This window comes from Phaseolus vulgaris, chromosome 3, assembly GCF_051622355.1.
Source record: "Phaseolus vulgaris cultivar YP4 chromosome 3, ASM5162235v1, whole genome shotgun sequence".
Taxonomy (NCBI): domain Eukaryota; kingdom Viridiplantae; phylum Streptophyta; class Magnoliopsida; order Fabales; family Fabaceae; genus Phaseolus; species Phaseolus vulgaris.
In genome coordinates, this window is record NC_143500.1 from 37,321,133 (window position 1) to 37,337,919 (window position 16,787).

A 16,787-nucleotide genomic window follows, 5' to 3' on the forward strand; every position below is an offset into this window, starting at 1 on the left:
TTAATTTTTGTTGCATTCTCATAAAAAAATCATCTTAGAGATAATCATAGAACGAATTAATACTCTTCTAGAGAAAAGTATTTTTGGAGAAATGTATTATTCTTACGAAAATTAAATTTGTTATGCTTCTTTGTTACCCAAGGAAGAGTGACATATTTGCAGTTCCATCTGGAACTCCTTACTGGACCTATAACTTCCCCAATGTTTCACTTGTACTGTAGAGATTCTATCTTGCTGGGAATCCCAAAAGAAGTGCACCTTGGTGGACAAAAGCAGGAAGAAGGTAAAAAAGCATCCAACGTGAAGGTGAGGATAACAAAGAGGCTTTATTCATGCCAATTCATAAATGTTAATGTTTTGTTTGGATTGGGGAGAAGAAAATTGAGGATCTTCAGAAATTGAAGTCTTAGGATTTAAGAAGAAACTAGAAAGAAAGTTGGGTGTGTTTAGATTGAAGTAAGATAAAGTGAATGTCCAAAAAAATTTATTGAAATACATGAATGATGTGATGGTTGTAAAAAATATTTTAAATTATTTTTAATGGTATAAATTGTAAGATTACAAATTTATTTTTTATATAAAAAAATAAAATATTAATTAATTTTGTACACATTTTAGTCAATTAAAATAATATAAAATTATAATTATAAATAAAAAATAATATAATATAATATTTAAATAAATAAATAAAATTAAATATTTAAATATAATTATATTATTATTTATTTTATTAATTTATATTCCAGTAAAAAAATGAATTGTTTATTACAACAAATATTTATAACTTTTAAATTTGAATCATTAAAATAGATTCTCATTGATAAAAGTACATAAATATTTTTAATTTGAATCAGTATCTTAATTCAATAGTGTAGTATAAAAAAACATAATTATTATTCTAAATTCTCATACTAAAATAGACACTCATTAATAAAACAAAAAAATAATAATTATATTATTATTTCTATTTATAGAATATAAATATTCAAATTCTCATTAATAAATCAAAATGTGAATTATTATAATATATCAATTTAATTATATTATTTATATTTTTAAATTTTTAACATTTAAATGAATTTTGTATTCTCATTAATAAATTAAAATCTGGATTATTATAATATGTCAATTGAATTTTATTATTTATATTTTTAGAATTTAAATATTTAAATGAATTTTGTATTCTCATTAATAAATCAAAATCTGTATCATTATAATATATAATTGAATCTTATTATTTATATTTTTTGAATTTAAATATTTAAATTGGTTTTCTATTCTCATTAATAAATCAAAATCTATATTATTATAATATATAATTGAATTCTGAATAATATAATATAAATAAAATTACTAAAATAATGATTTATAATTTCAAATAATATATTTTATTAATTCTTATTAATAAGAAAAAAATAGTATTAGTAAAAATAAATACAAACAGAATATTAAATTAGAACAAAAACACAAAAAAAACACAAAAATACCTAAAAAATCAAAGAAAAAATTATAAAAAACAAAAAATTAGAAAAACTGAAAAAAAAAAGATGAACACAACCGATTATGCTTTGTCTTAAAAAACAACATAATCGATTATCCACTATTTTTAGGAGTCTAATCGATTATGCATTCCCTTAAAAAAAGGAACTTAATCGATTATGTTGAATATTTGAATAGTATAATCGATTATGTTCGTTTTAACACACAAACTTAATCAATTATCCTCCTGAAAATATAGGTTTATCGATTATGTCGTATACTTAATCGATTATCAACTGTTTTTTAGGACATAATCGATCAAGTCCTATGTGTTTTTTCATGCATAATCAATTAGACACTGTGAAAAATCTTGAAAATGTTTAACTTGAGTGTGAATGAGTGTGATCAATTCATGAAAAAATGCACCTAACTAAAAACACATATCTTACGTGACTTTCTTTTCACTCATCTCTTTTTTCTCTTCAACCCTCAAAAGACCACTTACTCACTGAACTTTTTCTCCCCTGCTCCCTCACCCTCATCTTTGCCCTGATCCAAATGGAGGTTACATTCTCTCATCCATCCTTAACTACAATGTCACCCCAATCCAAACACAGTGTAAAAGTGGTCTTAACATCATCACGTCATCCTAAGAACAAGAAGTAGGAAGGGAAACTAAAAGAACCTAATACCCAAGAACACTCCTCATCTCGAAAGAAAAAAGATGCAAACAAAAATAAGGAAGTGAAATAATCTGGACCAGAATGAACTTTGAACTGTAGGCAAACCTCTTTACTGTTTGTCCTATTCACCATGTATAGACATATTACTTTGATTACTTTTTTAGATAATTAGGTTTAACTCAAAGAAGATCCATGAAATATAATCTTTATTTGGCTTGAGGAAATCATATTTTTTTGAAATTTAATCAATCTACAACAAAGTGATTCATGTATTTTATAATGTTTCATTGATATGAGACATTTACCGCCTCCTAACATATATAACTGAATTGCTATTCTAATTTAAAGACTCAAAACTATTTACAAGTATATTTGTTGGGGTTTCCCTTTTAAGGAGATTTTTTTTAGTGTTGTGAGATGGATCCGAATTTTTGTGATTTTCATATATTTAGAAGTGTCTCAAGAATCAAGGTTACTCCTCACAAGTCAAGCCATCTTATGCGACTTAAACACAAAACAAGACTTTTGCACAAGTCTTAAATAATGCATGTGATATACCTCTTTCGCAATTGTCTTCTCCTTGCATTAAGGAGAGATTTAAGATCAGTTTATATTAATGAAAATGTGTATCTCAAAGGTCTTGAAGATTGTAAAACTTTATTGAAGAATAGTAATATCCAAATGTGACAAACCTATTACTCATGTGGACGTGTGCAAAAAGATGAATCTTGCATGGAAATCTCTAGGATCTTGGAAAATTATTCATTTGAAAAAAAGTTTTATGAATTTTCTTTTTCTTCCCTTAAAGACATGAGAAAAGTCCTACCAGTGGGATATTGGAATCACTGGGTATCTTAAAAGTCTTTGTTTTAACTAAAGACTTTGCGTCATCCTCCATGAAGCTCACCAAAACTTAATGTTGGGTCAGGATCCACATACTTCCTATGGAATGTTGGTGTCACAGAAAAATTGTTTTGAATCTCTTTCAGGTGATTTACAAGAGACTTAAGAGTCAGTTGAATCTACTTCTGCTGGTATTTTCTTAGAAGATATCAATTTGGTCTCTAAGTTATGAGCTCAAAAGATAGAAAATGAGAAAAAATGATGAATTTGTTCAAATCAGAATACCGATACTTGCTCATAAAATTGGATTGAAAACCAATAGCATGACCTCCAAAACAAGTGAACTAAAAAAATAATAATGGTAGTAATGTGCAACAAAAATTTATTATCCATTTAGACGAGAAAATCAATCTTATTTCGATTTTTATTTGTTGTCTTTTTGAGAGCTATACATTAAATAATTTCTTTTGTTTGACTTCTTATATATATATATAAAATAAGAATCCATTCATTAAAATGTTTTTTCTTTAAATTCAAATATTTTTTCTCTCCACAAAAACAAAACCAAATTGATCACATCCACGACTTATAAACATTAATTAGAGAAAAATATCATAAAAAAATCATGAAAATGTATACTTGACATAATTTGTGGGTGGTGTAAGGAAATTGAGTGAATAGACGAAGGAGAATATAAAATAAATGAAAAATAGGAAAAAATTGAAGGTGTGTGGTGGTCACATGCAGAAGAGAGCGTAGAAAGAAATGGCATATGCGAGGGAGATAAATAATATGCCAAGAAATACCGTTAAGAGAGAGTGCCACGTGGGACTCTACATGGCAATCATCCATCGCATCTGCAATTGCAACCTTCAACCTCTGCCCCCACTCTCTTCCTTCCATGTGCCCATGGCGTTCCTTCTCATCACCACCTTCTCCTTCTTCTTCTTCTTCTTCTCCTTCTTCCACCCTTCCAATTCCACCTTCCTTTCTTCCCAATCTCTGTCGTTATCTTCTCAATTCTACCCTTAACCTAACCCCCTCTTTCGCAATCGCCAAACTTCAAAAACCGCAAAATATAGTGTCTGAGAGAGCCATCACCTCTGTTCAAACCCATCAATTATTTTCCACTGGGTCACGCTTTCACTCCCAAATGTCCAATTTTGCTACCTGTTGATTGCCTTATTCGCCGTCTCAGGTATCGCTGATGGTTCTCTCTGTGAATTCGGATCTGCACAAGTCGCGGCCTTGGATTTTTGTTTTCGCTTAGATTCTTTTAGTTCTATTTCTGTCATCGCCTCGAGGCTCTGTTTCTATAAATGTGATCGACCTTCTGTTATTTATTATTTATCATTTATTTATTTATCCTAATCTTCAACTTAATTCCAAATCATTGACTCACCTATTGGGTGGGGCTACCCTGTTTGCTGTTGTGAAAGTTTGGAGTTGTAATATGTGTCGTGAGTTGTGGTGATGTGAGTGGTGCTCATGTGTAATAAAGGGTTTCAATGCTTGAACGAGTGTGAGAGTGAAATTGATCATAGTCGAGAATTCTTCGTCATGGATAGTCCAAATCGATCGCCAGCTGCCGGCGAAGATAGCCGGCGTGTTAAGTTCTTGTGCAGCTTTCTGGGTGGCATAATGCCCCGTCCCCAAGATGGGAAGCTGCGGTATGTCGGTGGCGAGACACGAATTGTGAGTGTTTATCGAGAGATTAGCTATGAGGAGTTGATGGGGAAGATGAGAGAGTTGTATGATGGGGCTGCTGTATTGAAGTACCAGCAGCCTGACGAGGATCTTGATGCTCTTGTTTCTGTTGTCAATGATGATGATGTGGTTAACATGATGGAGGAGTATGACAAGTTGGGCTCAGGGGATGGATTCACCAGGCTCAGGATATTTTTGTTTTCACAATCCGAGCAGGATGGTTCCTCACATTTCATTGATGGGGATGATTCTGAGAGGAGGTATGTTGATGCATTGAATAGTTTAAATGATGTTGCTGACTTTAGGAGGTTGCAACAAGGAGAGTTTCCTATGATTAGCCCTGTTGAGGATATCCATGTGGCTGCTGATCAATTTTTTAATCCAATGAGTGTGGAAAGTGGGATTCATAGTCACAGAAGTGGGGAACTATCTATGTCACCGTATAATATGCATCATCTCTCGATCCAGCACCCGCAAACCATGGGCCCAAGGTATACTGAAATGGATTCTCCTTGGAATCCTGCTTATTACTCTCCTAGGCACCATGGTCTCCACGACTCCAGATCATTGGTTGAATTTCCATCTTCGCCGTCTAGTAGATACCGAATGCCATTTCCGGAGTTACCAGACAAGTGCATTGATAGAGGGCCGGAAGAGTATGCTCGACATCATGTAAATCACCATCCTGTGTATGATAATCAACCGCAGTATGCTGATAATGTTTTGTGGGTGCCGACTGGAGCAGCACATTGTGAAAAGGCAGGTTTTCCGGGCAATATTGTTCATGGTTCCCATGTTGTTGATGGGAACAGCATATGTGAGCAGTGTCGCATGGGTTTTCATAGAGGTCAACCACATCTGGAGCATTCTAACGTAAGTAATGGACTTCCACCGGTTGCTAATCCATGCGGAGAATGCCCCCTGCCAAATAGGGATGCTTTCCCCATAGTTGATGCAAAGTTACATCCCGCAATGTATCCCAAAGAACCTAATAATGATCATAGGCCTGTTTATAATGATACTCAGAATCATGAGAGAGCGTGGGGTTTGCAGCATCCAACAACTGCTCGGGTTGAGGAATCAAGAGGACATGTCTCTGTATCTGGAAGAGTGAGTGATGTTCCAGTTGTAAATTTCTCTCTTGGGCATGGTAGTGTGACTGATGGACATACCCTGTCATCCAATTATCTTCATCAGCCGGTTGGACCTGAATTGGGGCCCGAACTTTTCCCTGACCAAACCATGACTGCATTACCACACGTACAAATTCCTCCTCCAGAAGAATGCAATGTGCGGTATGGAAATCCACCTTCTTCTTATGGAGTAGATGGTAATTATGCTGTGCCTGGTGGACATCCACCTGGTTTCTGGAGAAATACTCCAATGCCGGTTCATATGGGACCATCTTATGAGGCAACTACCTCACCTCCGCAGGTGAATGGTATGATAAATGCGGCATTAATCAGGGGAGAAGGCACTCCAGGGTTTTATGTTGGACCAGATAGTCAAAATCAATGGGTTGATTCCTCACAGAATTTGACAGGACATGATGGTACATCCATCCCAGAATATTCGCATGCACATGCTCTGAATTTGAATCCAACACCCCTTGGTCCAGAAAATCAGCACCCAATTACTGTAGATGCCATTCACTCTTCACAGGACATGAGTACTGGTACCTGCCCGGAACCTTTGCAGCTTCCAAAATCATCTTTTAATATCGTTCATAATCAGGAGGCTTTAAGAAATGATACCCATTTGGCAGAAGCAAATAGTTTGCTTGGAGAAGGAATAGTGGTAAAAATTGAGGACAAGGTTGAAAGCCCTGATATGCAGACTATATCTTATTCAGAGCAAAATAAAGTTGCTGAGAATGCATTTCAAGCTGCTGCTTCTGTTGATTCTAATAATTCAAAGTCAAAACCTGAAGGAGACTGCAGGCATGTTGAGAAACTGGCTGATAAGGACCATTCTGTTCCAGAAGATACTAAGCATGTAGTTAATCAATTCAGCTTCTTGCCTGAGTTGATTGCTTCCGTGAAAAAGGCTGCATTAGAAGTTGCTGAAGAGGTGAAAACTGCAGCTGATGATGACCCAGCCAATTCTCATAATCAAAAGTTAGACGCCAAAGAAAAAACAACAAATGAAGGAGAGGCAGCGGTAACAATGGAGTGATTTTAATTTCTTCTTTCAAAATTTAAAAGTAAATTTGTTCTCTTCTATTTTGAGGTTTGGTTGTGTTGCTTCATTTTATGGTGTGTATTTATTTGTCTTGTAGAATGCTCATGGCGATTTAGAATTGGACTCTGAAAATGACCATGTAGATACTTCTAAAATTGAGCCTACGAAGGCTGAGGAAGAAGCAATTGCCAGGGGATTGCAGGTTTTCTTTCCATCTTACTCAAACTCATTATGCTCTCATTGTTTCATGTTTTGAGGTCTTTTCTAGCTTTCCTTTTCCCACATCATAGGGTTTGATAGTAGGCTGATGATTTTGCAGACTATTAAAAATGATGATTTGGAGGAGATCCGTGAGCTTGGTTCTGGAACCTATGGAGCTGTTTATCATGGGAAATGGAAAGGTTCTGACGTTGCCATTAAGAGAATAAAAGCCAGTTGTTTTGCTGGAAGGCCATCTGAAAGAGCAAGATTGGTATTATTAGTGTTTGATGGTTTTTCCTTTCGTTTAAGTTACTATAGATTTAAACCTTGTAGAATAAGAATTTTCTACTCTGTCACAAATTTTCAATCTCTTGCCCAACAACATCACTGAAATAAAGGGAGTTACTTTGTTGAGTTCCTTGAAAAGTCTGAAATTTGCTCTAGAAGAAATATTTGATTGTATTATATGTGCATAATATAGAATATAGAATTGCTTTTGGGATTCATGTCAAGGGTCACTCTATTGTTCACATAGAAATTCACTCATTGCACATATTGAAACGTTTATTAGATACCCAACTCTATATAGTGATTTCATTCTTGTTCTTGCCCCAGATTACAGATTTCTGGAAGGAGGCATTGATGTTGAGTTCATTGCATCATCCAAATGTTGTCTCCTTTTATGGCATTGTTCGTGATGGCCCTGACAGTTCTTTAGCAACAGTCACAGAATTCATGATTAATGGATCTTTGAAACAGTTCTTGCATAAGAAAGATAGGTAATTTGATCATTCATAGGTTTATATTTCATCAGTATTTAATGTTGAGGCACTCAAAACGTGCAGCCTCCCATTTGAATACCCTCATGGTCCGCAATGTATTATTTATGCTGTTTATTCTGAGCAATTTAACAGAACAATTGATCGTCGTAAGAGACTCATTATAGCCATGGATGCTGCATTTGGAATGGAGTATTTGCATGGAAAAAACATTGTGCATTTTGATTTGAAATGTGAGAATCTATTAGTCAATATGAGAGATCCTCAACGCCCTGTCTGCAAGGTACTTATAAGAATGCACATACTGGTGCACACGAAAGCAACCTGCAAGGGGATACTGAAATGAGGCTTGTGTATTTTTTCAGATTGGTGATTTGGGTTTATCAAAGGTTAAACAGCACACTCTAGTGTCGGGTGGAGTGCGTGGGACTTTGCCATGGATGGCACCTGAACTTCTTAGTGGGAAAAGCAATATGGTGTCAGAGAAGGTATTGGCATAGCTGGTTTTGGCTTCACACACTAATACTCTTTTCATTTTTTATGATGATCAGCGTCTATACTTGCTTGTGATGTGCTGTAGATTGATGTCTACTCATTCGGAATAGTTATGTGGGAGTTGCTCACAGGGGATGAACCCTATGCTGATATGCATTGTGCTTCAATAATAGGTGAGAGCCAAGTAACAAACAAAAAGCATACGAGCACTTTGTCTCTTCCTACATATTAAACTTCTATTTAATGTTGCAAAATTGTTCCAACTGTTTATATTATTGTTAAAAAATTTCTTGTAAGCACATTGGTACACTCTTCTATTATATTTTGTTCTGGAAGTTACCAATTAACTCCGTTTAAAATTGAGTTTATACTTTCTGTAATTGAATCTGGTTATAATTTTTCAAGCAAGATAACACTGACATGGATTGTTGCAATTTTGTTTTTGCCAGTCCCGCGTAGTTGTTAACTTGTAGTTCTTGCTCTCCTTCTCTCTTCCTCCCTTTGCATAATATTTATCTGAATTGTCTTTTATGTCTGTCTCTGTATGGAGTATGGAGTTTATAGTTGAGTATCTTTGAGTTGTTAGTTGTGACTTAATTCCAGAACAGCACATCTCATTCCACTACACAGCAGGTGCAGTCAGGTTTCTAAAATTTTTCCGGAGTCAGTTGCTTATTGCATACTTGGCTGGCTTTTCTGTCGTAACAGTTTTTTTCTTCTTAATTTCTGTAGTAGCTTGGCAGATGAGAGAACCATAGTATATGACTTCCAATGCTGTTGTTGAATCCTTGTTAAGATGTATACTGAGATTGGAGAAATTGAATTCATCTTGAAGACATTCCCTTAATGAAAAAAAAAACAAACAGAAAAGAAAACATTGTTATATATTATTTGTATAAATTGAAGTTCAGGTGCCACTTATTGTGGTCAGTTTATGACTATATTTTTTTAGTTCTAGTGCTTACTTGAATTATACCTGATGCACTACTGTAACATCATTCTAATATTGATAAGGAACTTAATTTTAAGATCTGGAAGGGAACAGGTTGTGTATAACTTGTACTGAGGTATCCTTGCTACAAAGTTCTAGGTAACGGACAGGTTGACTGGAAAATGAATAAAAACTTATCTATTTCTAGACAAAAGGATGGAGTTTCTTGATCTTTGCGCATATCTGGCACCAATTGGGTTCTTAATATTCTGGTAGAATAGGCCATATATCAACATTCACCATTGTTGTACTTTGTTTTGCAGGAGGTATTGTGAACAACAGTTTACGTCCTCAAATCCCAACATGGTGTGATCCTGAGTGGAAGTCTCTAATGGAAAGTTGTTGGGCTTCTGAACCTGTAGAAAGACCATCATTTTCAGAAATTTCCAAGAAGCTGAGGAGTATGGCTGCTTCAATGAATGTGAAATAGTCAATTGATCTTGAGTCAGTTAATTGAACTTCTCAAGTTGTATGTAGCCTAGAATTGGTTAAAGGGAAATAAGGTGAAGCATGGTTCTTCCAGTTCAAGGCACCATCAAGCTTAGCTTTATAAAGGGGAAAAATAATTGAAAGGAGTATTCAAGCTTACCTAGCTTGTATCGTGATATCATGCCTTGGTTTAGTCTAAAAAAAGTCTTTTGTAATGTTACCTTTAATGATATTTTCCTTGGTGCAGTAACTTGCACTATAACATGGTTTCTCTCCCAGAAGCAGCATGGTGTTCTGAAAAAAGCTACATGTGGTGGAACATCAATATGTCACAGTGTGAGTTATTTTATTAATATGTAGATACTAGACAGAAAAATATTTTCTTCTCTTAAAGTGTAATTTTATCAGTACCCTACTTGGTTTTTGCAGTTTTACAAGTGATGAGGGTGATGGTAGCAATAGTTGTGGCTTTACTATCACCAAGGAACCATGCCTTCTGGAGGGATGTGTATATAAATCAACCACCAACATGTCTCCTGTGCTTTCTCACATGGAGAGGATAATGACGAATTGTGCTTCCCATTTTGATGGAACAAATTCAATTTGTCGTCCATATTTTTGTTTGAATTGCTTTATTATATATTCTTAATGACATGAATGTGCATACTTAATGACATAAATAAAGTTAACTTTTTTATATGAATAATGTCAACTATAATTTTTTGCAGATTGTGTACTAATGTCTTGGAAGACCATGAATTGGACCTCGCTCTTTTCTATTATACCCTTTTTATTTCTCTCTATTTTTTTATACAAATATTCTTTCACGAGACTAATTTTTGTTGCATATTTTCTGTTAAAATGTAAAAACGAGTTTCACTGTGCAGTAAGGTTGATATCTCAGTGTCAATTGTGATTCAATTGAAAAACTTACTAAAGGTCACCAATATTTCAAGACTTTTGTTTCACACAAATCCGAACATTTGATCTTATTCATCAATTGTTTGATTGAAAAGAATTAGTTTCTAATATGTATTACTAATTAGTTTTTTTTAATTTGTGTTTAATGTTATAAATTAAATATTTTTTTTATGAGTTTAATAATTTATTAAGTAAAATATTATTTAATTTAATTTAATTTAATTTGTTGCTTAATTATATTTATTTTAAATTAGTTGAATAATTTGATAAACAGAATGAAAAGTTTGACAAATCAAATTAGGTCAACTTTCTCATCCAGCATAAGTCGACGAGAGGCAAAATAAAGATGAAATGTTCTGAAATAAGTGAAGGAAATAGTCATTTCCTTTGAACTCTGAATTTGTAAGTTGTGGCATTAGTTGCTGAATTAAAAGCCATTAAAAATTGCTATCACAAGCTCATTTCCACATTAAGTGTTCTTATGAATTAGCAAATTGAGACCGGAAAAAGTTAATTATCAGTGGAATTTAAAAAATTATAATTAAATATAAAAAAAAACTAAACTCTTCACTGAGTAATAAAATTTTCAATTTAAGTGTATGAATAAATGATATTTTTTAGGTTGAGTGACTGGTGTTGTTACCATAATATTTTTTAGGAATTGGGGATATTCAAGAATAAGATAGAACTGGTTGAGGACATGTTTATGATAACTCCCAAGTGACGAACCAATATGAAAAAACGTCATTTAGAGAGTTTTTCCATTTCTTTTTCTTTTGGAAGACAAATTAATCAGTCACCAAAGCTTGACATTAAATGACAAAATCACAAATTTAACATGGTTGACTCCATTAATTCCCCGTACCTATACCACATGAATCTAAAGTATAAAATCATTGGTTTCAATTAGAGGATGATAATGGGTTTCCAATGATTATATAATGAAGTTTTAAGTGCAGCACCAACTCTTAATGCCAAGAAAATCCAGAAGGTCAATTTGTGTGACACCATCAACATCTACTCCCATGGCCCTTTATTTCTACTTCTATTCACTACCTAACACACGGGTTTGACTTCTCCATAAAAGTCAAACTACCCTCATTTCTTACACTTGTCATATTCTACACTATGAATCACCACCAAAAGCATTACGTAACAATTTCATTTTACAATAAAACATTTTTTGTTAAATCACCATCTTTTTAAATACTTACAACATCCATATAAATATCATACTCCGGTGAACAATTCAGATTGCTGTTGAGTCGTAGATCTACAGTAGTTTCAACTTGTCCAATATTACCTACTCAGTAAATTACAGTAAATTGTCCTTTTATTTTTTTAATCATTTCAAAATTTAAGAGTTGGTTTCCTAAGAGGAGTAGCTTGTCCTTCTAATAATATAACATAAACTCTATTTCGATTATGAGATTTAACTCTAAAACTCCAAAGTTGTAGTATTCTGCATTCAGTATTTAGGTTTTTGAAGCACATTACTTAAAACCTAGATTATATGTATGATCCAAGCAGATGGGTTTACAAGCATTACTAAAACAATTAACCTAACTGGTATAGGGCGTGACTCGAGAAAGGGGTGGATTCATTATAGAGCAAGTTGAACTCGGTAACGTAACTATTATTAACGTGTGTTGTGTTAGTAATATTTTAGAAAAAGTGCATGAAACGGGGATAATAACAGTTTGAATGTTATTTTTATTTATTAGCAGACGTATAAGTAGGTCTGCAATAAGTGATTAGTATGATTTTAGAGAGGAATTGATACTTCATTGTGTTGGTATAAATAAATGTTTAGCGTCCAAGTCTACTAACAGCATCTTTGTCAACCCTAGTGACGACATATACAAGACTGTGATCTTTCTGCCAATTAATGCTTATTTTTATCCTAAAACGACTTTTTTCGATCTCATGCTTATCTTAACTCTACTAATTAAAACACTAAAATAAAGAAAGTGAATCACAGGTGTCATGATAGCAAAGTTATATTTCCTGGGATCAACACAAAAGCTATAATAATGTACCAAAAGCAAAACCAAACACTTGAATTTGTGGGGTGGGCGTGGATGCCTGAAAGTGCTCTTAAAATCTGTTGAAGGATATATCTTAGCTGCTATTTCTTCTAATCACCACCAATAAGTATGGTTGTGTGGCCATTGTGGTGTTCTACCTTCAATTTCCTACGCTTCTTCTTAAGAGAACCTTCCTAAATTGAGCTAGAGAGAGGTCTTATGCTTTTAAAAGTGGGTAAAAAAGATAAAAGGTACTTCATTTGAACTATCAACTCATTGCCAAAATTCTTTCAAATAGATTTTTGTTATTTAGGATCTTACTAATGGGTGTTTTAAGGAACCAATACTTCTTTGTTATTCAAAAGTCACATTAGGGATGTATTGGCAATTATGATGAGAATATATTAATAATATTTTTTAATACAACAATTCTTTTGATTATTTCACATTAAAAAATAATTTAATTTAAAGAAAAAATAATTAATTACTATATTAACTGGTAATTAATTAGATGCTAATTTAAAAATTAATTTATAACTTTTTTATTAGTACTAACTAATTCACTAAAAAAATAATACGAATTAGTCAAATTTATTTTAAGCCATACAAGATAGAATCAAATACAGATCCTATAAATACACATAAAACTCTTAATCACAACAGTTAGTAAACATTAATTAAAAGAGTTTAAAATGACACGCATATATATATATATATAATATTTAAATTCTCGTTTTTCTTTTTGTTTATGAATTTATAATTGAAACCAAGTGATTAAATAATAATCAATCAACTAAAACTTTAGGAATACGTGGTATGGCTTACGTAAAATAATATTATACTGTATAATTTTCAAGGATTGATTATCTATTAATAAATTAAGGCAGAACAGCAATAATTAGCAAGATATTTTTCGATTGGTCCTCCATGTTTATCCTCATACCAAAACTGTATTCAGCAGTTGTTACAATAGATTGGTCTTCTGCATGATGAAATGTACTGTTCTTCCCCCCATTTGGCTTCAGCTTTTTCTTGAAAAAGAAAAGCAGCGTCAATTTAAAGATTCTTAGTTGAGGAGAAAGACAAGCAGAAGCATGTTTTCTTCGTCCCAAAGATCCCAGACTATTTGATGATAAAGATATGAATAAATTTATAAATTTGGAGAGCTAAGTGCTTTTTGAATTTGATGGTTTCCCCTTGTTATATTTGTAGGTGAGTGCGGTTCTGAACCTTTATTTTCCTTCTTATTCATTAAAAAAATGAGTAGATGAAGTATTAAATTAGAAAACCAAGGTCAATGAGTGGTGCTTTCTTCTCAAAAATATTGAATTGCAATGACCTTTCTGTTTGGTTTTACATCTTTTCTTGTTTTGATACAGTTTCCTATATTGTCTTTAAACGTGTCCTACCCAACTTGTCAAACACGAACAAAGAAGAAAAATTAAAAAATGCCAAATAAAATGAAATGGGATTTTGTTTGATATTAACCCAACTAATTCCTTTCCTGTAGCCAAAAATTAAAGAAAGGACAATAAAAAATATAGCAATTAATTTAACTAATGTTTGACTTTTTCATTTTCTTATTTTATAATCTCATAGCTACATTATTGCACTATCAAGCCCAATCTCCAACTCCAAGGCTGGTAAAGAGCTTTTCTTTGAATTATAATAATAAGCTATTTTAAGAGATATAATATATTGTGTCACTGAGAGAAAATCATGAAATAAAAATAACTTTTAGATATCAAAATAATTAGTTACAATAGTAACTAAATTAGAAATTATTTTAGAAACTAAAAAAAATGGTTTCTAAATTAGTTTATATTATTGTTAAACAGTTTCTAAATTGGTATCTAATTAGCGACCAAGGTTTTTCTACCAAATTTATAAACTAAATAATTGGTAGTTAAAACCTTGATGGCTAATTAGATAGCTATTTAAAAACTATTTAATAATAATAGGTTTTTTTTTTTAGTTTCTAAAATGTTCTCTAATTTAGTTAATATTGCAACTAATTATTTTGGTTTTAAAAATTAGTTTTTATTTCATGATTTTCTTGTAGTGTATATTGATCTTCTAATTCGGATAAACTAATAAGAATATACATTTTATATCAAATAAAAATATCAGAGACAAAATTTTATATATTAATTGAAAATTTTTTAAAATCACAAAACTTTATAGATGCTTTTAATGAATCTCCCATATAAATTATAATCTTCAATGTATTTTCACTCTCTTTATAGAATACTTTAACCAATTCAATTTTTTTGAATTGAATGCTTGTACACAGTAGATTGAGTTTATAAAATTGCTTAGAAATAAAAGAAAATACTTTATTACTGTTTTTTTTTAAATAAGATACAATTTCAATACAAATAAATCTCTATTGCTAGATAATATATTAACATATGTTCAAATTGTTTACATTTTTGTTGCTTTTTCTCTTTTATTTTCTTTCAATCTACTGCCTAAGTCATCTATAGATTTAAAAAATGGAAGAACGAAAATAGAAAATAACCTTTATAAAATTACTCTTAAAGAATCTTAATATCTTAAACACTACTTATTCTAGAAAATTAGAAAATTATAAGTGGAGCTCGGAAGAAATGAATTTATTTAGTAATCTATACCCTAAATAAAGGTACATCCGAACGATAATGTCAAAGATATCGTTATTGAGTTTCTCATTCTCTGAATGATATCTTGAATCCTTGATATATATGTACTCGATTTAATGCTGATGCGTTATTTTTTTCTTCGGTTATAAATGTTGGAAAAGAAGTAGATGATTAATCTGTGAATTTTTTATACGAAGGTAGAAATGAACTTTTATCTTTTATTCTCTATATGAGGGTTGAATCACTCTTTAAGTGAACCGATTTAATTTAATTGTTTATTGTCGATTAAAAAAAAAACACCTGAACGATAATGAAGGTTATGATATAGAACTTTGCCAAGTAAATTTTAAAGAATAATCTTAGGCCTGTATGATGTCAAGAATTCAAGGCAAATAACTGTGTTTTTTACGCGAGGGACAAGAGAAGCACTTAGAGTGAAATAACATGAACTCTTGAGTGAAATTACTTGCCAATATGACTGAAATACCAGTTTCTAGGTGTGTGGTTTGAAATAAGAATGAGTTGGTTATGCTTTTGTGGTGAAAGCAACCTTAGGATACATTTTCAAGGCATTGACTTATGTTTTCTAACTTCCATCAGCAGTTCGTCAACATCTACATATTGGTTTCACAAACACTTCAATGGCTTTAAACTCTATAGTGCTTATGTTGAGACCTTAAGAATGAGCTTTCGTTTCAAGTCCGTACAAACCCATGATCCATGACCCAATTTCTCGCTATATTTTTTCAGTTTTAATTTAAACGCAACCATCAATACCTGAAATCCATGTGGCTGACGAAGGAAAATATTCCTACACTGATGAGAAACTGGAAAGAGCAGTAGAGCACATCCTCATCACCTGTTTGCATGAGCAATGTAACATTTTCCAAAAATGAAAAAAAAAAAGTTCTGTTTTATTTTTTGACCTTTTTTATTCGGTATAGTGCAACATTGTCATTCTTCATCTGCATACGTACTACCTGCTAAAATAATAAATCAGAAGTTAAGCTCGTATGTATTTTCTTTGCAAATGTATTTGTTTTTTGCATGATCACGTTATTGACTGAATCAAAGCAATATGTGTCTACTTTCCACGAGAATTCCTGAGTTAATTAATTACAAAAGGGTAATGTTATTTTAAGAAATAATAATTTACCAATAGGAAGGTAGCAGTACATTTCCCCTCAGTATACAAAAAGATGTGTTGGGAAGGCTTGACATGGAACATTTTGAAGAATAATGCCGACAAACTAAGAGGATGGAGGCTTCTATTGATCAAATACTTGTGGCATTGGGTTCGAGTATTAAAGTAATATAACTATGAAAAAGCAGTGCAATTTTTTATGAAAAGGAAGAGGAAATTTATGTTACGTTTGTCCAGTTGCATGCATAATTAAACGCGGTGACCGAACTAATCCAAAAAGGAAGAC

At 32.3% G+C, this 16,787-nt stretch overlaps 1 protein-coding gene across 1 annotated transcript; it reads left to right on the forward strand.

The window, feature by feature from the left end:
• Nucleotides 1-3,676: 3,676 nt before the first annotated feature.
• LOC137807358 (kinase superfamily with octicosapeptide/Phox/Bem1p domain-containing protein) lies at nt 3,677-10,485 on the forward strand. The gene is made up of 9 exons (XM_068607969.2): nt 3,677-6,872; nt 6,991-7,095; nt 7,213-7,365; nt 7,710-7,873; nt 8,009-8,156; nt 8,239-8,361; nt 8,454-8,541; nt 9,623-10,122; nt 10,218-10,485. The coding sequence occupies exons 1-8, from the start codon at nt 4,494-4,496 to the stop codon at nt 9,787-9,789; spliced, it is 3,327 nt and encodes a 1,108-aa protein (XP_068464070.1). The 5' UTR covers nt 3,677-4,493; the 3' UTR covers nt 9,790-10,122; nt 10,218-10,485.
• The last annotated feature ends 6,302 nt before the right edge of the window (nt 10,486-16,787 follow it).

What these genes read in the sequence shown, in the direction of transcription:
- LOC137807358 (XM_068607969.2), top strand. Translation starts at nt 4,494, where the DNA reads ATGTGTAATAAAGGGTTTCAATGCTTGAACGAGTGTGAGAGTGAAATT. An exon ending in CAAATGAAGGAGAGGCAGCG is followed by an intron (nt 6,873 to 6,990) that starts GTAACAATGGAG and finishes TTTGTCTTGTAG; the next exon opens with AATGCTCATGGCGATTTAGA. An exon ending in CATCTGAAAGAGCAAGATTG is followed by an intron (nt 7,366 to 7,709) that starts GTATTATTAGTG and finishes TTCTTGCCCCAG; the next exon opens with ATTACAGATTTCTGGAAGGA.